This window comes from Oryzias latipes, chromosome 6 (assembly GCF_053564925.1).
Source record: "Oryzias latipes strain Hd-rR chromosome 6, Olatipes_Hd-rR_3.1".
Lineage (NCBI taxonomy): Eukaryota > Metazoa > Chordata > Actinopteri > Beloniformes > Adrianichthyidae > Oryzias > Oryzias latipes.
In genome coordinates, this window is record NC_136242.1 from 13,297,764 (window position 1) to 13,324,206 (window position 26,443).

General features: G+C 40.2%; 1 protein-coding gene across 1 annotated transcript; it reads right to left on the minus strand.

Moving 5' to 3' along the window:
* Positions 1–5,231: 5,231 nt before the first annotated feature.
* snx33 (sorting nexin 33) lies at positions 5,232–26,312 on the minus strand. Its single transcript, XM_004069477.5, has 2 exons — positions 24,640–26,312; positions 5,232–6,384 (listed from the first exon to the last, which is right to left on the minus strand). Exons 1-2 carry the CDS (start codon positions 26,057–26,059, stop codon positions 6,131–6,133), a joined length of 1,674 nt encoding a protein of 557 aa, XP_004069525.1. The 5' UTR covers positions 26,060–26,312; the 3' UTR covers positions 5,232–6,130.
* Positions 26,313–26,443: the final 131 nt, after the last annotated feature.

Genomic DNA, 26,443 nt, shown 5'->3' on the forward strand with positions numbered 1-26,443 from the left:
ACCATCTTGGATTTGCCATTCAGTTTAGTGACAGCTCACTCGTTTGATGATGTCATAAAAGTGGCATCATCACCTACAGGCTTCTGGTTCAAACATCTGGATTTCCTTTGCTCGTCTTGGTCCAAACTCAGAGCAGAGATCCATCAGCATCTCTCCAACAGCTTTCCTTCTTAGCAGGACCAGACAGAGGAGGAAGCTCAGCACTGGGACGATTAGTGAGATCACCTCGTTAAACAACTGTTTTGTTCATTTCATACAACTTTTGCCTCCAAAACATCTGGGGGATGTTGTAAAGAGAGTGCACTGAACATTATGTGCTAGCTCTCGGCAACGATTTGACTTGAACAAACGTTCTTCTACAGTAAATGACAGAAATGCTCTTTGCCAAAGGAAACCTGATGAAGTCAAACCCTCAGGGGTCACTACAATTGGACGTCTGTCAACTCGCAACAGTTTGTGTACATTTGTAAATACTTTTTCATACAACTGTAAACAGTTTTTATTCATTTATTTAATGTATATTTATTATTTTTTTCCACTATGCACTGCTTAGTGCATGTTTTCCAGAAGTGTCTGCAAAAAACCAGTGTGCATCTATGCTCACTAGATTGGCAAATATAGACCTCAATGCACTGCGTTTGAACAAGTTTGTACAACAATATGTATTTAAATGTATTTTTTAATAAACCATCAACATTTTCATTTTCAGAACTCAATGGATTCATAAATGGTTCTCGTAAGAAGCTCATATCAATTAGATTTTCAATTTGTGAAATCTATGACGTCATCTTTGCTGTTTAAAAAAGAAAAGGAATGAGCACGGTGTCCGAATTGCTTTTAAAATTCAGGGCACTAGATAGTCCCGCACTATTTAGTGTTGTAATTGTTAGGGATTAGGGTGGGCATTCGGTCACAGCCTAAATCTTTTTTAATCTTTAAAACCAGTGAATGCACTATTTATTTATGAGTCAATAACTAGTCAAATGCACTTTCCACAAATGTTAATTAGTGAAAAGCGGACTGCTCAAAAACCACAATCCAACATTCACCTTTAGGGGGCAGTAGCTAGGACAATGTAGAGCATCCATTAAAGAACTAGGGCCATAAGAAGCAATGTGAAAAAAATTGACTATATGTCTGAGTTCCCTCCATGTTCCCTAACCCCAATAAGACAAAACAGTGCGGGACTGTCCAGTTTCCTGGATTTTAACGTAATTCGGACAACAAGCACACTAGTGTTTTTTAAACGGCAAATATGACATAATCAGTTTGCTAGAGGGAGGGCCTACTAAATATGAACATTTTACGAAGACTATTTAGGATATTTTTATTATTATTATTATGAAAGGTGTTTTAAACTTTAATGACTTAGTGGCTGCAGTCTGTCTGACTGATTTTGATACATTTAAGACTTTGGTGGCTTTTGAAAAAAATGTTATTAGATAAAAAAAATTGCTGGTATTAGAAAAGATGATTATTTTATTTGGTGATTTTGGAAAAAAATGTCATCCTCAGAAAAAAATGTCCCTCATTTTTAAGGTCATACTTTTAACTTTTAAAAACTGCTGCAAGAAATTAATTTTATCTTTGTTTTTTGTTCTTTTTTTCTTCTCTTTATTTTGTGAATTTGATGAAATATTAACAATTTAATGTTATAAGAACAAAAGGTTATGTACTTCACAGGGTGGACTAAATCTGCATCACCACAAGAACAACTGATTTCATGAGCCACCTTAACTTTTTGCATTAAAACCATCTGGCTACCCCTATAAAAATGTTCTTGGCTGGCACCACCGGTTGATTTTTAACACAAACGCAGAACCAAACCTTAACTTCCACTAACGTTTAATTAAAAGTGCAAAACCCTTTCTAAATTCATCCTTAGAGGACTTTAAAAAATTGTGTTATTTTATTCCTTTTTTCCCTTTTATGCAATTGTTTGTTTTTAAAGATTCGAAGCGACATAACTTTAGAACATCCTGAACTCACTGTTCGGCATAACAAATGTGCAGTGTTAGTTTTTCTGCCTGGATTGTGACAGAAATAGACATAACAAACTTCCTTCCAGCTGATGAGACAAATACTGTTCTTCTCAGACCTTCTGGCAGGAAGTTCACATATTTCTTGGAGTCTCATTTGTTTTGTTACAACATCTCTGTCAGTGTGTTTAAACACACACTTAGACAGCCCCTAATCTGGCCTGAATTCAGGGCCAAGCGGCCGTCATCGCGTCTTATCACAAATACACTGACAGAAAGAAACAATAAAACGCAGTGCTATTTATATTTGGAAAACAAACCATTTTGGATAAACTATGATGCACTCTTTCTATTCTCCCCAAAAATCCTGATTTGGCCTAAACAAACCGATTGAATTACCCTAAAATAACATGGTTTCAAATATTTTTTCATCCTCAGAGATGAAAAACCAGACAGCAATTACCATTGTGACTTTTTCTTACAGTTTGAAGTCTTTTTTTCCTTAAATAGAGAGACAAATCACTTTGTGGAAACCAGCTGAAGTCATGAGTTATACATCCAGGTCAACTTTGGACATATAGCAAATCAGACTAAATAAATTAAAAAAAAAGGCTGAGGGAACATAAACTTTACAACAACAGCAGTAAGTGCGGTGAAAATTATTACATTACTTTGGTCACAGGCAAACACAATGAAGCAGTTATGGTAATATAAAGCAAAATACGAGGAAGATTCAAGAAAAAAATTCAGTTTTTGAAAACTAATGTATGGATTTAAAAAGGCTGCACATAAGCAACAACATCAATGGAAACACAAAATGGCTTGGAGCATCTCAGAAAATGGTTTGTAAGATTTTCTAACAAAGTGTTAAATCATAATATTGTTTCTGTATATCCCAGCTATTAGTCAGGTCCTCAAGAGTAATAAAGAACTATCAACTGACAGCTTAGGCTGGGATTTTCCATTCTGGTGAAACTTGTTGAGGTCATGCTTGTAACAGCAAATTCAAAGGCAAAACTCTAAAAGCAACAATATTCCAACCACAAGTTTCTATAAGACTTTTCTTTAGTCTAGGAGTATGAGTAATGCTGTTTTTACCAACTTAGACTGGGGGAGGTAGAAGTCAAACCTCAAATGTTTAAAACAAAAAAAGTACAAATGAAGCTTAATTCCTATATAGGCTACAGCCCAACAAAGGAAATTCTCTGTAAAAAAAAAAAAGATAGATAACATCTTAAGTTGCTGTTAATACTGTTTGTCTTAGTGTTGCAAAAACAACTATTTGGATCCAATTTTGTGTCACTCACTATTTCTTTACCCAGCAATTAAAAATGGAACAATAAGTCTATTTTGTTTCTTTAATTTATGTTTATTTCCTGCCTACCCGAAGCAAAAAGTCGCAGAGCTTTGGAGCAGTGTTAATGAGGAAGATCTTCCTCATCTTCAGGTATTCTGGGTTTGCTGGTTCATCTCTCACACGTCACTTAAATGGTCTTCACTCGGACCCCATAGCGAAAGTGCTCACTTTCCTCACAGCCAATCACAATCAATTTCCTGCCTTTAAATTCACTTAAGTTTTTCTATTCACATTCCAGACATTTCGCCAGCCCTCCTCCGCCCCCCTTCCCCTCCTGATTCTTTTATCACACTCAAGATCTCTCCTTATTGAAGTCTATTTAACTGTACTTAAGTAATACAAGTATACTTAGTCTATAGAGTCTGGTAGTATACTTGAAGTTTACTTTTAATATTCATATTATAAACTTAAAATGTTCCAATTTACTTGGAAGAAGTACCGTTATCAGTCTGTAAACTTTGTACACTACACGTACATGGTCAAAAGAATACTATCTATTTGTACACTAGTACTCAAGTATACTTAATAAAATACACTAAAGGTAAAGCTAAGCTATGCTGACAACTTTTATTCTTAAAGGCTTATTTTTTTCTTATAAAACCGATATTTCTAATAACAGTTTTTTAAATTTAGACTTTTAACCCTTGTGCTATCTTAGATGACCCCACCCTTACATTGACGTGTTCTCCCTACCATGACAAAGGTGGATAAAGGTGGAAAGATTTCATGTAATCCATGGACACCAGTGAAGATCACAAATCATTGAAGAAAAAAGGTTCAGCGCACTGTCTAGTGGGTCTAGATGACCCAACTCCCAATGTTAAAGTGCCTAGGATAGCACAAGGGTTATGGATCTTTTCAAGGACATAAATGACTTTCAAGCCTTTTTTATGGGTTTTTAGTTCATTTGACCCAGTTTTGTATGGAGCGATTTTTGTGCCATTATTCCAGGCACGAAACTCACTCCTCTGAGCATTAAACTTTTAGACACACTAAAAAAATGTGTGTTAAGAAAATATTTTGAACTTAAAACCAAAAGATTGCACTTGTAACTAAGAAAATGCTACCTTAAAAATATGCAATCAAAACAAGTTTCTCTCATGCTCTCGAGACAGAGCAAGATAGAATTTCTCTCGTGTGAATTTTTTTTGGCTTGCACGTATTTTTAAGTTTCAAGAGTTAAATTGTTTTGTTTGCACGTCTTTTTGAGATTCAAGTGCATTTTTCTGTTTCGAGTGCAAAATATTTTTTTGAGCACACTGAATTTTTACACTAAAAACAGTGAGTGTTGCACTTGGAATAATGGCACAAAAATCCCTCCATAGTTTCGTTGCTCCTAACTCTCATTTTATCTTTTAGTTTAAAGGCTACATCAAAGCTACAGTCTTATTTTAAAACTCTGTTGTCGTTATTCAGCTGTATATCAAGCAGAGATGCGTTACACTGCAGCATTAACACTCTAACCAAAATTGTACATTTCAGGGGCCCAGATGACCCCACCCTTACATTGACGTGTTCTCCCTACCATAACAAAGGTGAATAAAGGTGAAAAGGACTTCATGTAATCCATGGACACCAGTGAAGATCACAAATCATTGAAGAAAAAAAGTTCAGAGCACTGTCTTGTGGGTCTAGATGACCCAACTTCCAATATTAAAGTGCCTAGGATAGCACAAGGGTTACTGAGTTTAGGTCTATTTCCCATGTGGAAACTGTTTTTTTTTTTGCCTTTACTTGAACTGTAGGTGAAGCTATAAGCATCAACGCTATTCAGGGAGTTCTTTCTATTTGCGCAACATGTTTTATTAAGAGCTACTAACTAAATAGTGTTGTGTGCTGACATGACAGCAGCCGTAATCATTTCACCCAATGCATAAAAACACAGTGACCCTTGGTTGTTTTATGGTTTAAAGACTTTTCATTGTGTTTATTTATTTATTTAGTCCAGCTGTTGCATATAAAGATACACACTTCTGCTTATCCACAGTGGAAAAGGCCATCGATCCGCACAGCTCTCTGCTCATTAACAGCCTTTGGCTACACAACATAAACACACCCACTGACTATGACCAATAGAAAAACATGTGCAAACTTGTCCCAAATGTCAGCTCATTCTAACCACTTGCCCCGCTACATCCAAAACACACATTCCACTTTAAAAACGTTTGAACGTTGCGTGTCCTCATAAAGCATATTGTTTATCCAAATAACCTCAAGAAAATGACCTGTACAGTAAAGGCTTTTGTCCCGGTGCTAACTTTAAGACAGATGTTTATCAGAACAAAAACTGTTTGCTTTGGTCTGCTCAACAACATCTAGAATATTTCATGAGCCACTCACAAAATAAAAGAATGTTTAAATGATTTTGGACTTTCATTTTGGAATTATTTTTAGTGATATGATGCGTTTCTGCTCAAGAAGCCAGAAAGCACAAAGCTGGAGAGAAGGGGACAAAACAGAACCCGTTTTCTGGCTTTAATGTTGGGATATAACAATAAAACTATAGATCCACTATAAATCTGAAACCTATACAATCACTTTACTGTTATAAACATCTTAAATTATGAAAATAAGCAACAGGCCGGGACATTGCCTTTGTAAAGTGTATTGCAGATATAAAATATACAGTAGATCTTCAAGGAAAACAAAAAAAAAGGTAACTTTGAATCCATCAAAGCAAAGAACCGACTGGCTTTTATACAGAATTCCAGTAACTCCTGCGTCTTTAATTGTCCCTCTTTTTGTTTGGATGGTTTGGAGGGGTCACATCGACCCAAAAGGCAGTTTGACGTCTTTACAAAGAGTCATACATGCGCAGGGTGCGCTCCAGTTGCTGGACAACACGCTGGTAGAAGGCTATCTGTTCCTTGAGGTAGGCCTGCATCATGTCTTTGAAGTCCACCTCTCTCCGCTCATGGAAGTGGCTCATTTCTGCCTGAAGGGCGAAGCCCACAGTCCGGCAGCGCTTCCGGATGCCGTCTGCTTCCCCCTGATCCATCTTTCCTTCGTCACTCATCCGCTGGCTCTCCTTCACCTTCGCAAAAGCTCCTAAATGGAGAGAAAAAGAGTAAAAATCCAGTTAAAAGTGGGATAATACACAAAGAAATTAGGACTTTTTGCCACTAACTAATGCTTTTTCTTCCTCACATAGTACTATGACATCAAAAAATACTCCCGCTACACTATGAAAAGAAGTTACATGCTCCTGTACATGAGTTGACCCATTTTGCCATGAAAATGGAACATGCCATTGTTGTGAGTGTGGTAACTGTATTGGGAAGTATTTGTATGGATAATATAAGTTGCAAACACTTATGACGCATAGGTGATGCCATCGTACGGTCACCTTACGCCACACTTTAGTGGATGAAGCCTTAGTCACATGCATCCATATGGGAGGTTGACCCGTATGGGTGCTGTGGGTTTCCTTCACCAACAAGTTTCAGCATGGTTTGTCTCTCCAGGTTTTTTCTGCACCAATCCCACCTCCACCCAATCTTCTCAGCAGTCAGCATGGATCCAGCAGGGTTCGGAGCTGTTCCCTGCTGTTTTTGCTTTTCATATGCTTTGTCTGATCCCCTTGTGTTTTCACTATGTCTGATGCTTTGGTTCTGCATGGCTGCAGTTACTGGACCTGGTTCCGGAGCATTCTGTTCCTACATATTTTGGATGTGAGCTGAAAAGAACTCACTCAGAAAGACTTTCTTTGGGCAAATGACTGAGACATTTCCCTTTTTGTTATTATGGGACGTCCTTTTGTGCACAGTTCTCTCCAGGGAGCCGGCTGTTCAGCTTGTTCAGCCTCTTTGAGTGCCTGCTGCTGCCCCAGCAGATAACCTGAAGGAAAACTGCACTTTCTACAGTGAGTCCAGTCCCAGTGATGATGGATAAAACCACAGTAATGTCCCACTGACATGTCAACTGCTACCAAGGCAGAAACAATCCTGCAGTTAACGCTGGAGACGGACACCTAAAGCCTGGAAACGTGTGGTGGTGTTCATGTAATTATGGGGTACTGTTCAGGAAGAACACAAGCCCACCAATGCAGAGGAACATATGTGGCTAATATTCACAGTGGATTATGGGAAAAATACTGATGTAGCATTTCCATAAGCGAGTGCCTGCAGAAAAGGAATCTCCCAGTGGCCATGAGTGGTATTGCACGCCGAAGTTCTTCCACGTTTGTTTTCTACTGAATGAGTGTGAATCGTAAGCAAACAGTTGCCAGAGCAACCACAACCAAAATTCCTGAGCAGCATTGCTTTGGGCAGTGAGATAAGATGTTTCACTTTTTTTTTTTTGCATTGAGCACATGGCAAATTTGGGGCTAAAGCTAGCTTAGCACACATTTGCCAATCAAGTCTCGTTTTGGACTCCATTAAATCCCAATTCAGTTTCCAACGTTTAAAAAAAAAAAAGAGTCTGATTTGTTTAAAACGTTCAGTGTATTTTTTGTTGTTTTTAAATATTTGACAAGCTGGCGTTTAATTCCATTTACAAATAGTCCCAAACAGTGAAATTCGTGGTTCATGGAGGAAGTGTTACATTCCTATCCTGAACCCAAAAACTGCCACTTTGATTAATTTATTAGATGCAGAAAAGTTAGTAAGAGTTTTCCAAACATTTTTTGGTCAAAATCCCTCAAAAGATATTTATTAGCTGTGTTACGCAAAAACAGAAATCTATGCTAACCAGTAAACTAAACAGAAAAGAATATATTTTAAAGTAATTAGTCATGTTAAAATAGCACAATGTAACACAATAGAGCTCTTGGAAACAGACAGGGTAAGAGTTAAGAGAGTTTCTAAACACTTTAGAAATATTCTCAGAATAACTGCGCTAAAACATTACTCTTTAGGGCACTTTAATAGGACTTTTTTTACGTTTTTTCTCTTACTGTTTGGTTCTTTTTAACTTACCGTAGTTTTAATTAAAAAACAAAAACATTTTGCAAACTGCATTGAATTTTTCTTATTGGAGATCTGGACCTTTAATAGGAACTCTTTAAGCTTTTGTTTATTTCTAGCAGGAAGTAAAAGACCATTTAATAAAGAAAAAGTAAAATAAGGTATAAAATAAACACCAAAAAGGTTAAATTTAGAATTTTTACAGCGTTTTGCATGTGTATGCATAACAGCTCTGTAATGCAGAAGTTAAGGAGTAATTTCAGGTGAATATCTTCAGCTTTGGCTAAAACGACTAAGAACACATATTGTGAATTTCCAACAGAAGGAACAACTGGAAGCTTTGGCCTTTCGTTGGGGAAATGACGCAGTCACTTCTTGTTTTACTGCATACCAAACCTTTAGCTTCAGCCCATCGAGGACACGTTAGAACCGCATCCACACAGACTGCCATGAGCTCATTTTCCAAGCGGAAAACACGGAAGCCCACAGGCCCTCATGGCTTTCTAGCATCGGACTCATGAGTTGATCGCGTACAACCAACCCTGCACACTCTGAGTGCAAAACGTTGCCTTTTCTTTCTCTGTGTGTCGAGCAGGAGGGACTTTCAAATCCCTGAAGTGTCAGTCATGCTACGCTGCGTTTCTTCTGGAATTCCTGGCATAAGTGTGGGAAAGCATGAACAGCACTCGCACTGCGTTCCAGCAGAGGAGGAGGCGAACTGCAGACGGCAGAGCTGACCTACATTCATGGAGTCTGCTCCACACGTGAGAGGAGAATGTGCATCAATGGATAGGATGTGTGTGGGATATAAAGGAAAAAGCCCTTCTAAACAAGATGCTCTGTGTTTTATTACTATTATGAAATATTTAGTTTGAAAGCATAGATTTTTAATCTAAATAAAATTGATAAATGCTTGTTACATTACTTGTTTCAATAATAAAACTTAAAAAAAAAAGAAGAATTCTCCATGGAATGCAAAAAGACCCATTTTCCTTGATTAATGGGTGGTGGTGTGAAAAGTCAGGATTTGTTTATCTTGCTCGACCAGACAAGCTACCACAATGTTCCACGGGTGACAAATTTATGAGTCTTAGCCTGGAAAGATACCGAGAGCCTCAGATGGAGATGACAGTGAAAAAAGGGAGGAGAAAAGGAGATTGTGTGGCTGAGGAGACAGCAGGACCAAAGCTTTTGAGCAGGGCTTTTTTTGTAACCAGGATATGATCTACAAGCTTTTAAACCGACTACTAGGTCTGCAGGATATTAATGTTCAATATTGCGATATAACTTGCGATATATGAACAAATAGCAACCCAAAAACATCATTTCCATTTCACTGCAACAGTTTTATTTAAATAAAAGTAAACATAACTTAAATTATACTCCAAATGACCCTCGTCTGCATAAAAGGGCTCCATCCGATTGGTCAACAACATGAAGGGGTCTATCAGATAAATAGATTTATTAGATTCGTTAAATACTTCAAGCTGCCATAAGATTGCTTTAGCCTATTTAAGGTAACGATTTATAGCAATTTTTGCCGTCAATGACGATAAATTTGCGATTTATCGTGCAGGCCTACTTTCTGGAGGAGGATTGAACAGCTAATTAGCAAAACGGCTGGACGTCCACTTCAACTTATACCCAAGTTGCTAACTTTGTGATTTGAAATCCCTGTAGAACTTTGGAGACCTTTGCACACTTAAAACCTAAAGGAATTGAGATAAGCTTGGAAGAATACTGTATATACCTGCTTTTATGCTTGGCTATCGGCAGGAAGTCAAGAAAATGTTTGCACCTTCATTTGGTTCGCCTTCACACTAAACCAAACTGCTTCAAAAATGTCAATTGGTTAAGCTGTAGTCACATGGACCTGTACTGGGGGTTGTTCCGCACGAGTGCTGTGGGCTTTATTTGGTTTTACATATCCCATAATGCAGCGCTTCAGCTGCCAGACGAAATATAATGCTGGCATGATTTTTACTACACATCCCATAATGCATTGCCTCAGCAGGCCTCACGTTGCCGAAGAGAAAAAGATGATTCTGAAACCGTAGCCTTTTAAAACCGATTAGAGGCAGAATAAATGTTTACTGACATCACTGCTAAACCCGCTTGTCTCATATGAGGAGCGAATGTGGCTGAAATGAAAGAATATAGTTCAAGATGGCGCTACGAGACATCAAATACATATTTGCTGAGAGTTTGCAAGGCGCTTTGGTAACTTGGAAGAACCAAAAAAGCCATTTTGAGTTGTAACCTGAATCTGTGCAGATGCAGATGCAGTTGCATTGTTTTGGCTCGCTGAAGGTAAAGTTTGACACTGCAGGGCCGGGCGGTTTATTCACTCCATTCCTGCAGAAATGTCCCAGCTCCGTCCACATGCGGCTCCAACCTTGGGCATGTTTGGTCGCGCATTTCTGTGTTAGAAGCTCTTCTCAGTGATGAGGACTAACAAACCAGCAGACAGGTGTCTTCTCACTGATGGGCCCCTGCCGCCCATGCTGAGAATCTCCACAACACAGGACCTCACACCAAACACAAACCAACTTGGAGCAGTAAGGTTCATAGTGTCTGCAGTTGTTAACTGACGGTTATGTTTGACACATAACTGACATGTTTTGACATGTGTCAAACATTACCCGTGTCTGATAACAAAAGAACCAAGAAGTCAGTTACAAACCAACTTATTGACAAAAAAAAGATGCCAGGCGTCCAGCTCTGATAAAATGACACAAGAGTCAAGAAAACAGAATTTGATTTATTGCTGAAAAGCACAGATTTTATCCATAATTCCAGGTTTTTTGTTTGTTTTGTTATGCAGCATTCCTGTTTTGAATTTTTGTACTTTTGACAGTATATTTTATAGAGAGCAACATTTTTTAAATTTAAGTTTATTTTTTATACAAAATGACATAAGAGTGAATAAATTTCAAGCTTTTTTTCTTTTATCATTTACTTTATTTCTAACTTGTATCATTTTGACAGGATATATTTTTATGGAGAAAAAATAAAAGTTATTTAAGGTTTAAGTCCATTTATCCCAGAATGATAATTTCTGTCTATTTAAAAAGGTCTAGTTCCATTAACGTTTATCCTGTTCAGCCCGCGACCTTAAGCGTGTTTTGGATTCTGCACGCATTTCTATGTGAGAAGCTCTTCTCAGTGATGAAGACTAAGTTAGTAATCGAGTTTGACACCCCTAGTTTAAGAGATCACCGAACTGTCCCGCGCAGGTTTGATCATTCTTCACCTGCAGACAGCCCGTTTCCATCCGCAGGGGCAGTTGTGAGTAAGACTTTACAGAAGCTGCGTCTTTTAGGATGCTACTGACTGAAATGAGTGTGACCCAAGAAGAAGGAAAGACAAAGAAGCAAACTCTCTTCCTGCTCATCCACCAACTACTCATAAAAACCTTCATTTCATAATTTACTGCTTTTATTTTCAACACTCTTTGTTTTTTTCTCTTTGCTGGACTGCCCCCTTTAACTAGAAACACCTGATCCTTCACTTTCCCTTTGTTGCTCCACTTTAACACTACAACAGGGTTTGGTAACAAACGAGTTAAAGTCAGAGTTTCCCATTTTGTTTTCTACTGAACGTCTGAGAAAACCAAGTCTCCTGAGAACCATCAGACCCACGAGGAAACTCAACAACTCACAGTTTGTTCAAAGCTGCTTTTCTCCATGATGTCATTCCATGGGCCTAAGCTTCTCATCTTACCCCATGAATCCACGTGAATGGACAGAAACCAAACATGGACTGCCTTGGTTTCACTCACATGCCTTTTGCGTGAAACCAAAGCTTTAAACTGTGACTTTTTGTCTCAAATTTGTCTAAGTCTGTCAGTAGAAAAGCGTGTGGCGTCATTGGATCTCGTAGAAGAAATGTGTGTCGCCCATCTGGTGGCCCTGATCCACACCCCACCGCCTCCCCACCACCACCTCCCCATTGAAAATAGAACTAAAGAGTGACTTTATGAGGGAAATATTGTGTAAGGAAAGACGAAACCTAATTTACTTTGGAGAATTACTTATAAAAATAAACATTCATGTCATGGTGCAGCGGTAAGGCGGTCGACCCATGATCGTAATATTGCAGGTTCGATTCCCGCCTTGCACGCCCATGAGTTGTAGTGTCCTTGGGCAAGACACTGAACCCTACCTTGCCTCTGGTGGGAGGTTGGCACCAGTGTTTGGCAGCGGAGCCGTTTAATGTCACATTTTGTTCGAAGATGTGTTGCCTAGGTTACCAGGACAAAAACATAAAAGATATTGTAATGAGAGTCTCTAAAGGTTCCCATAGCCTTCCCCCAGACCCAGGGTCACCAACAGGAAATGGACTGTAAATCTCCTTCCATCTTTTATCTCTTCAATCTGATGACAGCTTCTCTTCCTGAATGTCCTCTGACATATTTAGGTCCTGGTGTTGACAGAACCTCTCCAACTCCTTGTGGCACAGCTTTAATGAGCTAAGTCAGCATGATTTTTGCGGAGATCCGCTTTTCTTCCTCTTCATAAGCAACTTAGGTTTACAGTCCCAGCTGTTTAAAGTCTTCATCCTTCCTGTTTGAACCTTAAAAAGTGGCGTCGTAAAAGCTGAGTGGAGTCTAAGTCAACTTTGTGATGTTTGAGCAGCTGATCAACCAAACATTGGCTGAAAAAAGTATTTTGATCAAATGTGGCCTCAAAGTTTTATGCATTTGACCAATCGGATGGACTCCTTTAATGTTAGATGCTCGCCCTCTTTGTAGACGAGGGTCATTTGGCATCTAATTTAGGTTAAACTGTTGCAGTGAAATGGAAATGGTGTTTCTGGTTGTTTTGCTATTTGTTCATCTATTGCAAGTTATATCGTTATCGCAACATTGATCACTAATATCGCAAATCGCGAGCCTTCCATATATCGTGTGGCCCTACACAGAACTATCCACTGTCAGTGTAAACAGAGCTTGGTCTCTGCCATTGAACATTTGGTTAGAGGCAGTGGTGCAGTTAAAGATTTGCTTTTATTGTCATTGTCCATTGTACAATGAAATTGAAGATCAGAATTCTGGGAAAATGAACGTAGGGGCATTTCACCCCACCCAGTTTTTGTATTTTCATATATTTACTTTTGTTTGTTTGTCGATTTGGCTATGTATCATAAACCATTTCTCTTTTTTTCCCATAGTCAACTATTATTAGGAATATATGTATATTTTTTATGTGTGTGTAACACACTTTGGTTTGCCTTGTTTTAATCAATTGCTGTCGTAGAGAACCCATGGGGGGGCTGCCACCATGTGAGGGTGGGGGCGGGTTTTTGGATTGTTTAAGTTACAAAAATTTTTCACAAAAAAAAATGTTTACGCATAATCTCATGGCCGCTTGAAGTGTTTAACGGATCAAATAAAGCTCTTTACGCAAACGACCAATCGGATGGACCCCTTTACGTCATTGACCAATCGAATTTAGTCCTTTTAAGTTTGACACCCGCCTTCTATATGGGTCATTTTGCATATAACTGAAGTTCTGTTGACTTTTATTTGAATTAAACAGTTGCTGTGAAATAAAAAATGATGTATTAATTGTTGTTTTATTTGTTTTTGCTATTTCACTCATATTACTAATATCACAAATCATCTGTTTTTCTCATATTGGGCAGCCCTAATCTTTGAGTTTCGAGGCTCACGAAAAACGCTACAATGAAATAGCGTGGATGAGAAGAAAGCTCCTGATCCTATCACTGATGCAACGTTCACATCGGGCTTGGAAACACGTGTTCAAGCAACCACTACCAACAAAAAGTCGCGCATTTCGAGCTTCCAAGTTAAAAACTCTCACACAAGTTTTTAAGTCCATCTTTGGGCTCTACAAACAAAACGTGCGTCCATTGAACGCGCGTTAAAAGTAACACTAATTGACCTTCAACCAATCAGTGGTAGGGACGTATGTGAGTCCATGCACTAGTACCGGGTAGTGACAGTCCAGGGTTAACACCATATGCTAAAGGTGTGCTTAAGAACCCGTGTTCAGTGCATTCTTGAATATACGTCAAATTCCCGATATGAACATAGCAAAAAAAAAATGTGTTAGTTACAAACCGCAAAAACAAGCAGCAAAGTTATTTTTCTATGAAGTTTCATCTCTGCGCTGCATGGCACCCCCACAAAAAAACAGGGGGATCACTTTCAACAGATGACAACATCATACAGCCCAGTAAAAAGATGAAAGAAGGTGGTGAAACACACGACATAACCAAAAGAAAATGGCAAAAACATTTCATTTATAACAAGAGCATAGACTAAACAAAAACATTGGAAGGTCTTAAACTTAATTATGTAAAAAGAAAAAATAAGGCCTCACCAGTCTGCGTGCATGCTAACATAAGCATCAGTGGTTTTAGGCTTCAAACACTGGAAGGACAAACCCGACTAAGATAAGTGAATGTAAACATTATAAAAGAAGGGGGCAAAAAAAGAGCACTGCTCTGAGTGTGTGTCAGCCAGGCTGACGTCTGCGACAAGCACTGCAATGAACAGATGAGATATTGTTCTTTGCTGCACCAGCAAAGACTAAAAAAGAAGAAAACCTGCATGATGGGAAAGTCGCTGATCATGTGATTAGATATCAGGCAAATCTTGTCTCATGAGGTAAAGGATGAGCTGTCCAAGTGATATGTGAATGTGATTCAACTTGTTTGTGAGTTACGACTGACACAAATAACAGGTTTGTAAACTTCCTGAAAAACCAACACGATGCCCAAAACTCCATCATGGAGCAACTCGAGTGAAGAATCTGAACGGACCAGAACTAAAAGAGGCTTTGAAAAAAGTTAAAAGTTAGCAAAAAGTCCAAAAAAGTCACTCACAAAACCTCATCTGATGACCAGCCTCTGATTGTGGTACATTACACACTAAGCACAGCACAGGATGCTTTTTTTTGTACATTTTTAACAGACACAACTCAACTGGCGCTTAACAACAAACTTCTTTTATGCATTTGCTCTCTGAAATCTAACTGCAAAGGTAGCCGTTGAGGGGACACAGGTCAATAAAAGCAAGTGGACATTAATTCTCTGTTTGGATTTGAACCATTGACTCTAAATGAGAACTGGACTGAGTGTGTGTGACGACACCCATAGAAAATGGTTCCGGCTCCAACTACATTAAGTCAATTCAGTCACCATGTGGAGTCAGAAGACGTCAATTAGAAGTGATTGGTTGGAGTCAGTCTGAGTCAGCGTTTCCATAGCAACCACTCTTGCCAATAAAGTGTGAGCTTGTTGGAAGTCCACACCCCTAACACTGGAAACCAGGCTCGGCAGAGTCTGTCAATCAAACGTTCAGCATGAAACCCGACACTTTGATTGAGAAATCCAATTGGTCAGATTATAACTTTCACTAGAGAAAAAAATCAAGACCAAAAAGAATTTAGAATTAGTATCAAAGTATCAGAGCAAGAATAGTTATTCTGACAGAAGAATGTTCGGTAATGACTGTTAATTTCTCTAAAGAAGTCAATGGGATTTTGTACTTCTTGGAAGCAGCAGGTACTTCCTGTTTGGAATGCCAAGGGGGAGGGGTCACTCAGTCCAGTTCTCATATACAGTCAGGGACCTCCATGAAGCAAGCAAAGTGAGAAAAATCTTAAATCCAATTTTTGATTTTGCAATATTGTATCTAAACAGTTGTTGAACATCCACTGCTGCCGGGTTCTTTGATACATTTTTCTTGTCCTGCTGATTAGCAATTTTCCGATGCATTCCCAACTGAGTTCTGGGAAACTCCCAGGTCTGTCTGCAGATTGTGTGACTTCTAAACCTTATTTAAATCCATTCATGAAAACTGCCAATCCACTGATTCCCAGTGGGAATCCCAGGGTTGCTGGAGCCTATCCCTGCAACTGTTGGGTGAGGACGAGATAAACCCCAAGCAGGTAGTCAGTACAACACAGCACAAAAAATGAACAAGAAAAAATAATAAAAAGTCTAGCTGTTCTGAGCTCAGTGGCCTTGTGGTAGAGTGTCCAGCCTGAGACTGGAAGGTTGTGAGTTATAATCCAGTCCAAGTCATTTTCACTTGGGTATAGAAAGACTTCCTATTATACAAGTTGAAAGTCGTTTTCCAGGACATAGCTTCTGCAGAGCAGCAGTAGTTGGACGGTCTATTTCTGCTATTAGAAATGTGCTTCTGAGTAGTAGGTGGAACTGTTAGACCAGAGCAATCTCCCCTTCCCCTCCCCGTGAGCTGAGAGCTTGCAGCAGGGTCCTTGTGGCCCGCCCAGTGCATTTTCTACATCAAAAATAAGCTCTCTTTCTAACAGTATTATTCGTCTGCTCCTGATTCACAATGATTTGAATTAAGAAATACTCAGGAATCCAATTTTAATCTTCATTTTCCTTATATATGTCCTCCATCATGAACAAAATGGCTTAAGAACATGTTAAAAAATACAACTTATATTTGAATGGGTCTCTAATAAGTTCCAAATTTCATCAGGGCAACAGTATCGGCATGAAAACTATTGACAGCCATTTCTTCTCTAATCAACATGGATTAACCGATAATTTAGTTTCCTACAGACTAAATGAGAATCTCCAATTATTTTCTATTATCATTTGTCAAACTTCCACGTTAAGACTAAGAAAAGTACATTTTTGCTAAAGGTAGAAAGCCCCGTTGTGCTCGGTTACCAGACTTGATGGACAGCTGCTGAACAGGACTAGTTTGGTGGGTTATTTCACCACAACAGACAAACTACCATTGCTTTATTTTTCCTCTGCAAGGAGATAAGAAGCCAGCAAACCAGTAGGAAAGGACAAGGACATTGTGTGCAGGGGGACTGGAATTTGAGAGGACGTGGAGGAGAACTTCAGGGCTGCCCCGTGGGGTCACCGGGACTCTACAGCTTGTTCTGATGTTTGAGACTGAACTCCAAAGCTCAGTAAAAGAGGAGAAAAACAGCAAAAATACTGCTGAGAGATTCAGTCACAGTGTTTCCCTCAAATCTCAAATGTATCTTCAAAAAAAACTAAACCTTTAAATAAAAAATAAAAAAAGCCTAAAAAACTCAAATTTCTGCACCACACACCCACATTCCCAGATTTTATTTTTCTAATTTTGGCAATTATGTAGTGATGGAAAACAGAACCACGTCTGAATGTGCATGGGGAATTACATTCATCAGAAATATTTAGTCAGCGGCTGCCCAGATTTCCCAGCACGCACCACGTTATCTCGTGCTCTGGAGCGCAAATTGTTGGAGCTTTAGCAAAAACTGACAAAGAACCCCATTTGTTTCACTGGAGGAAAATGCAAAAAAAGACAAAGTCCAACAGATGTTTTTTTTTAGATACAAACGATTATGTACCAGTCCTTCACATCTGCACAAACTGCATCATAAATCATCCCACAAGTCCAATTTTCATGCTATTGTGATGTTTATTTCCCTATTTTCTATTATATGGAACTGTAATTTGTATTACTGCTTGTAACTGCTGTGGTGTTTCCACATTGTTGCAGTGAACCGTGATTCATTTTAGCCCCTTTTCAGCTCGGTTGTCCCTCAATGAGAGAAAAAAACTCTTAAAATTTGGAGAGCAAAACTTTTACGAGTTTGATAAAATGTCAGATGTCAAAATCTGTTTCGTCAACACCCAACTAGCAAAACAGAGAGTATTATTTACTAAATCACGATGTCTTTATGTGTCATCTTTATTTGATTTGAAGGAGAGACTTTTATGATATCTTTAAATCTCACAAAATCTCACAATAGTTATTTTTGTCTTTGTGAGATTACATCAGCTTTTCTGTTATGTAAGGGTTTGATAATAGGTTAAGAAATCTTTTCTATATGGCAATACTATTGGGTTTTTTGTTTTTTTTGTTTTATTAAGTTCAGGCTTTTGTGTGGGCAGACCCTAACCAGGCTTTAAATATCTGGGAAAAACACCCCATTTTAAGCTTCAGTCATATGAACTCATATGTAGATTTTGGGTTTTCCGGGTCTGTTGAGAGTTGGAGAGTGGACCGGCTGCATCTTAAGGTGAGCGCAGGTGTGTCTTGCTGTTCCCTCGAGGCTCGTGTGGTCACCTTAAAGAGACGTCATGTAAATGGACCATACCATTGTCATGGAGTGGTACGTATTTTGTGAAGTATTTGGAAGAATAATCTACATGTTGTCATGATGTACGCGTGATGCTGTTGTACATTATCCTTAAGCCACACTTTAGGGCAGTTGTGACTAAGACTTTAACAACACTTGCAAAGACAGTTTTAGTTGTCTGGTGGAGGTTTTTACTCTATTGATGTCTAACATTTTTTTATTTTTGGGTTGCAGCAATTGACTGTAAATGAGAACTGGACTGAGTGAGTTTGAAGTCACCCATAGAAAATGCCTTACTTCCGGCTTGAGCGAAATGAAGCCAATTTTTCTGCGATACGGATGTCGCCATATTGAAGCCAGACAACGACAGTAAGCAGGGATTGGTCTGTGTCGATCTGAGTCAATGTTTCTATGGCAACTACTGTCGCCAATCGGAAATGAGCTTGTTGGAAGGCCACACCCCTACCACCGAAAGCCAGCTCATGAAAATCTGTCAAACGTTCAAGGCAGGGCCCAGCGGGCACCAGATGCTACTACCGAGGCGTCTGATTGGCCAGTTTAGAACTTGAACAACTCGCGTTAAAGAAAAAATATAAAGGAAATAAAATACTTTGGATTAGCGAGAAGATGTTAAGAGAAGGTATCAGAGCAAGACTTTATCCTGACAAATAGAATGACTGACTTATAGCTCTCAATAGAAGTCAGTCAGTCAGTCCAATTCTGTCATACAGTCAATCGTTTCAGAGTGAAATACATGTAGCAGAACAGATTCCCATCATTTAATGTAAACTATGAGCTTCTGTGAGGGATATTTAGCTTTAACCACTGATTTAATTGACCAGCAGCTTTGTAACTCCTTAAAAAGTATCAAATTATTAATTTCGATCAATCTGTGTTTAACCCTTTAAGACTGGAGCTTTAGCTTCAGTGTCTACATTCTTTCGACTACCGTAAGTATTCAACCTTCAATGCGATTAATGGAATTCCAGTGGATTGTGAAGCAGAGAAAAGCAGCTTTGCGCGGATACAAAAGTCACTTTTGTCCGCATCAAAATCAGCAAATTCACGTCGATCGCGGAAACGGTAGGTCGAAGGGCGTGAGTTATTTAAATGCCACCGTGTTCAAGGGTTAAGAGAAAAAATGTGGACGTCTTAGCTAACTGCAAGAATCACCAGTTTGCCACTTTTTGTTTAGAATGCATTCACTATAGTCGTTTGATCCAGATCAGGTCGTTTCCAACAATTGGAAACACTTTCACTTCCTGTGTGAAGATTCGTTAAAAGGCGAAGCATCTTAGTCAGGTCAGTTCTCCAGGTAACCACTAGGTGGCCATCAATTAGCATTACTGCAGTGTGGTTCCAAAACAGTTTTTCCCCTTTGTTGCTGAAGTTAGCATTAGTAGTAATTGTAATGGTGTTAAATGTTTGTGAACCTCATCATTACATTCAAATGGAGTTGGGCTTTTTTGATCGATAGGTGGCTGGTTAATAGTCAGCTCTAGACTGGACGGGTTCTAATAACGGACTTCAGTCGGGTCTTCAGTCCTTTTTATCCAGAAAGGTCAGGGATTGGAGACGGTCAAAATGGCTACAAACATTAAATAAAAAGTAAAAACATTACTTGCAACAAATTGGCCCAACCCCACCCCCTCGGTGTAGACAGTTAGTGATCTGAACCCCAGTGTGGACCAAGACGCGGAACCCGCTCCACAACAGCTTGTTGTCCTCACGTCACAGCAAGAACAGCTCAGATGTGTAAAAAAAAAAAAAAAACAGGAGTTTCTTTGATAAGTTCAGGGTTCAAGGGGTCAAATACGTGTGAGGACATTCTGTCTGGCATCATCCCAATCTGCTCTGTGACAGATGAGTTGCATGTCCAGTGACTGTACATAGTTCATGTCCACCAAGATGCAAACCTCAAGCCATGAGGACATTTTGACCCAGGTGGGTTTGGTGAAGCTGCAACAACAACTAGTTTCTAGTCCAGTGACTCAGCAACTACAACCAGAACGATTCCCTGCTGCTCCCGGAGATGATCCTCCTTTCATGTCTGTCGTCAGAACAGTTTGAGCATCAGTGATGACGACAGCTGCATTTCCTGTAGGGGATATCTGGGAGAGGTGCTAAAATACTGATGACGTTTCTGTCTTTATTCAATATTGTTTAATTGCTGGATAATAAAGAGCAACTGAAGTAACAAATAAAGAGAAAAATAAATGAACTGTCAACGTTGATCTTTGCTTTATTCTTTCAAAATCTTTGATAAGAGTTGGTAAAAGACCAATCGTCATCAAAAAGGCCGAATCAGTTTTGTAAGAGCTGTACGTTTACACTGTGATATTGACCGGAAAGCAAAATCGTTTCATCTTGGTTCAGACACGCCCGCTGGGATTACTTTCCCAGACGGGAGATAACTCCTTTCTATGAATCAATGATGGCGGTGCCAAAAAAGACCAGGTTCCCAGGCACATCTGTGAAACCGCGCTGCACCGGGCCGACACATACAAGAAGGAACAAGCATGAGGACACAAGCAGCTTAGAACCCCCCCGGCAGTTATTGAGAGATATGAGTCAGCAGTGGGGGGGTTGAAAAAACATTTGCTGGACGCCGTCATTGCAGTCCACCCACCGAATGCCGCGCAGCATGTTTGAACAGTGCAACGGTGGGGCCAACCGCCCATTCTGCTTGTAGACGGTCATACTGGGTGCCAGTTAACCTTCGTGACCCTTGTGAGTAAAGGAGCGGCTGCAGCACATGCAGGAAACTTAAACCCCACTTCTCAAATCGCAGCACGTGCTGACAAAGACGCATTGTGTTGTATGAGGGGAATGCAAACCCCTATCATGTCGTAAGGAGGCAGACGGTGCTCCTCAGTCCAGTTTTTCCGTCAATATACTTTAGAAAGCAGCCAAAACTGAAACGACCACTAGATCAGATTATTAGGTAGGTTGGTTTGCAAAAGTCTTCAAAGTTTCAGAAAAATTACATCTTCTAAAGGCCCAGAAGTGGTGCAGGTGGATGGAGAACGGTGGAACCCTCACTCAATTTCAGCATAAAGAAATGCTGCAGTTCATTTGGACGTCTTCATCTTTGCTTGGTTTCGATTTCATACTAAACTCTCCAGAAAGGAAAACCGTCGCTTGGACACACCACAACAAGCTACAACAGCTGCTCATTTAAGGAGTAAGACTGAGTAATACAAAGCTGAAGAAGGGGAAAAAACTTTTTGCCGAGACTCAGCTCATTTTCCAAAGTCAATTTCATTTGCTCTTCTTTTTTCTTTCTTTTTGATTATCTTTTTGACTTTAAATGCTTTTGTCGCAGACTTCCTCAGCTTTACCTCCACCCTTTAATTTGCTGTGCTGCAAAGAACCACACAGGAGATCTGAATCCAAACCCAACTGTTTGCTCGACACCAGGATCCAGATAAACTTTAGCAATTTTTTAAACCAAGCACACTTGTATACTTTAGTGTTTTATGTTTATTATGTTAAATGTTATAAACGCAACACCAAGATCTCGCCTTTCTTCACAAATCCAAGAGAGTGACCAAAGACTTAGGCTTACTCGTTTTAGGTCCAGAATAGATCAACTCCAAACCTAAGGTGCTTTTGTATAAGATGTAAAACCTAAACAACAAGACGTCTGCGTTAATAACAAGAATAGCAGATGCAGTCGATGCAGATGTGTCTCTTGCATGTGGTTTTTTTGGATCTTATCAACCCTTTAGCATCAAAGTTTTAGCTCCAGTGTGGACGTTTAAATTTCAAAACCTCTTTAAGCCTTTTACGCAATTATGGTAATTCCAGCAGATTCTGAATCAGAGAAAAGCAGCCTTGTGCCGATATGTTACACTGTACAATAGTAAAACATTTACGTAATCAACGTAAACCAACGCACTTTAACGTGGAGAAAAACTGCTGTGCACTGATATGCTACACTTTTGTACATTAAAACATTTATGTAATCAATGTAAACCAATGGATTCTAACGTGTTCAAAAATGGCTATGCGCCGTTATGCTACATTTTAAAATTGTAAACCATTTATGTAATCAACGTAAACCAATGGATTCTAACCCGGAGAAAAACTGCTATGTGCCGTTATGCTACACTTAACAATAGTAAAAAGTTTATCCAACCAACATAAACCAGCAGATTCTAACATGGGGAAAAGCAACTTTGCGCCAATATGCTACTCTTTACAGTAGTACAGTGTATACCCAGTCAATGTAAACCAGTGGATTTTGACACCTCAGAAACCTATCCAACACAGATTCCACGTCAGAATCCAATGGATTTACGTCAATTGCACAAATAGAGTTACATGAGTTCAGAGAGCATGTTATTTGGCTGTTGCTGGCAACAGCTCTGGTGTTGAAGCCTGGCACGGCGCAGAACCAACAATTCAAAATGTGTTCAAACTAGCAGTCTCATCGAGAGAGCAAAGCAAGAAACTGTGGCAAGCCGTGTCTGCAGCCCGCAGTTTTCACATCTGCCTCTGGCACAAAAGCTTTAAAGGGCCTTTATTCTCTAACAATGCTGGGTTATTAAGCCTCCAGATCAGGACCTTCAATTGTATAGAAATGTAAACGGATGTGGGATTCGCGTTGGCAGAGAAACGCTGTCAGGAGACTCCACCGCCGGCTGAATTTATGTTCCTCGAGCACCGAAACCAGAGAAAGTGTCGAGTCAAGACAGCTGTGAGACTGATGTCTGCAGCACCAATGAGATTTTTTTTTTAAGCCAGACAGTTTTCTTAAAAAAGAAGAAAATCTGTAAGTCATCCTTCTAGAGCAGACACTAACCAAGATTTTGCTCCAAGCATGCAATGAGGACAAAGAGAGGAGGAGGAGTAAACTGGAAAGGGCTGACCTAGATGTTCTGTCTTTTAAGTGTTGCCACAGCTGTATCTGGTTCAGCACAACACTGGTCACATCCAGGGGAGGCATGTGGACCGGACTCTACCCGGACACTGCTGCAGAGCTTCTCCACAGATAAACAAAAGATGTACTCACAGGCAAACACACACAAACAGACCCTCCAACATGTCATATGTAACTAAATCCATCACGTCCTGTATTTTATTTGAATTGATATGAGAAAGTGAATACCCTTATGGAAGAAATGAGACAAAATCACAAGAAAAAAAAACATAAAACAGCAACATATGAAGTTCCGATCAGAAATCTCAACCAAGGAACCCAGATGTTTATGATGGGGGGTTGGGTCTCTTTCACCTGATCTCCCTCTGATTCTCTAATAATTTGGGGATCAGATGTGCCAAACTAATAACTGAGACCACGAGGTTCAAGATGAGACAAACAGAGGAACAAATGGAACAATGTAGATAAATCCACAAAAGAGGAACCAAAGAAGAACAAAGGTGTTTTCTTTATGGTTATAGGTCGGTAAAGTCAATCATTGAACCAATTTTAAATACAGATGGTGTTTTTGTTCTTCAAACTTTACATAAAAGGGTGGTAGGACTCTCTGTGGAGCAATTCCACTTCTGTATTTCATTTTTTTCACCATATACCTATGACTCCAACTTTTATCGAGTGGGTCTGTGAGCTAACAGGATATCAGACTAAAGCAGTCTAGGTGTCCTGGGACACGGAGAGCAGCTCTGGACTGGGATTGCTTCACCCTTTAGATCTCAACAGAACCCTATCTGGAGAGCCAAGAAGACACATGAACATCAAAAGAGTGTTTGTTGAGTTTGCAGAGCCCTTCCTCAGAAGTCATGTGGGACTCACTGGTGTCCCGCTGTGGGGCTGGGCGAGGCAGGGGTTAACATTTCTAAATTAAAAAAAAGCTTCTCACACAAAAGCAAGACATATCGCCAAAAGGGGGAAGAGTGTGATATTCTGTCTAATAAAATTATTTTTTTAATTCACTCTACTGATGAAATACGATCTGATTACCAAAGAGAAAAACGACAGCATGCTCACTCCTTCTGCACAAAACCTGTTCATACAGGTTGTTGAAAGTATTTGTCACACAGAATGATGGGCGTGTAAGCCAAGGGTCCTCCCTGACGCCATGATTCACTGTTTTAGCACATGTGTGATATTACCAATTTAAATAAAAAAGGAATCGGCAAAAACTTCCAGTAGCCTTTAATGCATTAATATAACCTGACGGAGCATGAAGCTACCTTTGCTTATGTGTGCAGACAAACCACTGAGATGCCTGGGATACACTGATTATTGGTGCAATAATCCTCCATCTTTGTACCAGTTGCATGCATACACACTGTAAAATGATCACACACTAGGTAAACATGCTCAAAGGTGTGATAATTACCTTTCTGCAGGTGAATAATGTCCGGGAAGTTGGCGAGTAGGCCTTGATAAAGGGACAGCTTATCCAACATCTGGAAGAGGTCATACTTAGGTTGCTCTGCAAACAGTTCCCCGATGTTCTCATAGGTGCGGCCGGTGTGGGAAATGGCATTGTTGAGGCCGTCCGAGCGATGGGGGGGGTCCAGCATAAACGCCTGGCTGATGGACTGAAAGGCGTTCCCCAGTCGCTGGAACTCCTTCCGGAATCCACCCAGATGTTTTCTCACCAGCTCGGAGGCCACATTTGTGAGCTGCATCACGCTGTCATCCATTTTTTTGGCGAAGGTCTTAAAGTTGTCAACCCGCTCCTCCACATCCTGAAGGTCCTGGTGCTCATTGGGGATCTGAAGAGTCAGCATGAAATGGGCGCCCACCATTTCATCCTTCTCAGCCCGCCTCTTGCCCAGTTTCCACTGTTTATCGTCGGCACACATGAGGAAGTGCTCAAAGCCTTCGTACTGGGAGAGAACGGGGTGACTGGTCATGTGGTTCATCCACAGTATCAGGCGCCTCTTGCGCTTCTCGATGAAGTCCTCTTCAAAGCGCCCCGTTGCTTGCTTCTCAGGCAAATGAGGGACTGAGATCACAGTGAACTTGTTTAGCAGTCGGTTGTACAACCAGTCGAAGTGCTTGTAGCGCCGGTAGACGGGACGCCCGGTGTGACTTGGTGTGACCCTGTATGATATGTAGGTCTTGATGCCCTTGAACTTTGTCTGTTTGGTGGGATCTTCAATTGAGCAGATGAAAGGGTTGGGGTTTTCCTTCCACTTGGGTCCCAAAGGACCCATTTCAATAGTGTAGGATTCTGCAATCTTAGCCATCATGGGTACATCACCAAGCACAAACGCCTCAACCCCAGAGCGCACAAAGCTGGAAAATCTATTCAAGTTCCTGCCAACCATGCTGCCCTTCCTGGAGCCGGACATGCTGTCGGGTCCAGACACCGACTTGGCTCTGTAGTGTACGTTGGGGTTGTTTGACGTCGGGGTCTGGTGGGCATAGCCGTTAGCTCCGGGGGTCCTGATGTGATCACCGTCGTCCACCACGGTGGATCCGTCGTCCCAGTCGTCCCAATCATCGTAGTAGTCCTCATCGTTGATCTGGCCCGAGGTGTTTGGGGTGGACGAGAAGTAGGGGGAGTCGTTCCCCAGGGAGCCCTCAGGGCTGATAGAGCAGTCTGTCACATTGGAGTTGGAGCGTGTGCGAACGACCTCCACATAGGTTTTGGGGAAGAGACCCCTCTCCCCACGACTGTTCTCCCCAAGATACCAGCCGTCCAGTGAGTTTTCATCGAAGATAGTCAACTCTTCATTCTCCTGGATGCTGATCTCCTCTTTGTTTTCACTCAAAAAAGTGTAGAGGGCTACGGCTTTCACAGACATGCTGACACTCCAGAGGGTCCAAGAACCTCTACATGTACATAGTGCCTAAATTATTATAACGAGGGCACCGTGTTAGTGACTCGCTGTAATATTTAAACTCATCTCAGGTTACTGCACAGTTGCTGTGTTGGATGGAACACCACCAGAGGACTTGTGAGAGCTCAGAAGACAGTCAAAACAGGGACATTTTTCCCAACACCAGAAGCCCTTTTAAACCATCAGTTTTTAGTTTAAAGTAGTGACAGCATGATTCCATTCACATTACATACCACTATTGGTTTCACCGAAAAATATATATATAAAACCTTGATGGTGAGTGTAATCCTCCTCAAATAAAGGGATCATCCACTGCCCAGAGACTCGCTTCTCATCGCGCGGCCCGAA

Excerpts from the sequence above, each read along its gene's own strand:
- snx33 (XM_004069477.5), bottom strand. The coding sequence starts at position 26,059 with ATGTCTGTGAAAGCCGTAGCCCTCTACACTTTTTTGAGTGAAAACAAA. Across the intron at positions 6,385-24,639 it reads CATTATTCACCTGCAGAAAG|GAGCTTTTGCGAAGGTGAAG; the intron begins GTAATTATCACA and ends CTCTCCATTTAG.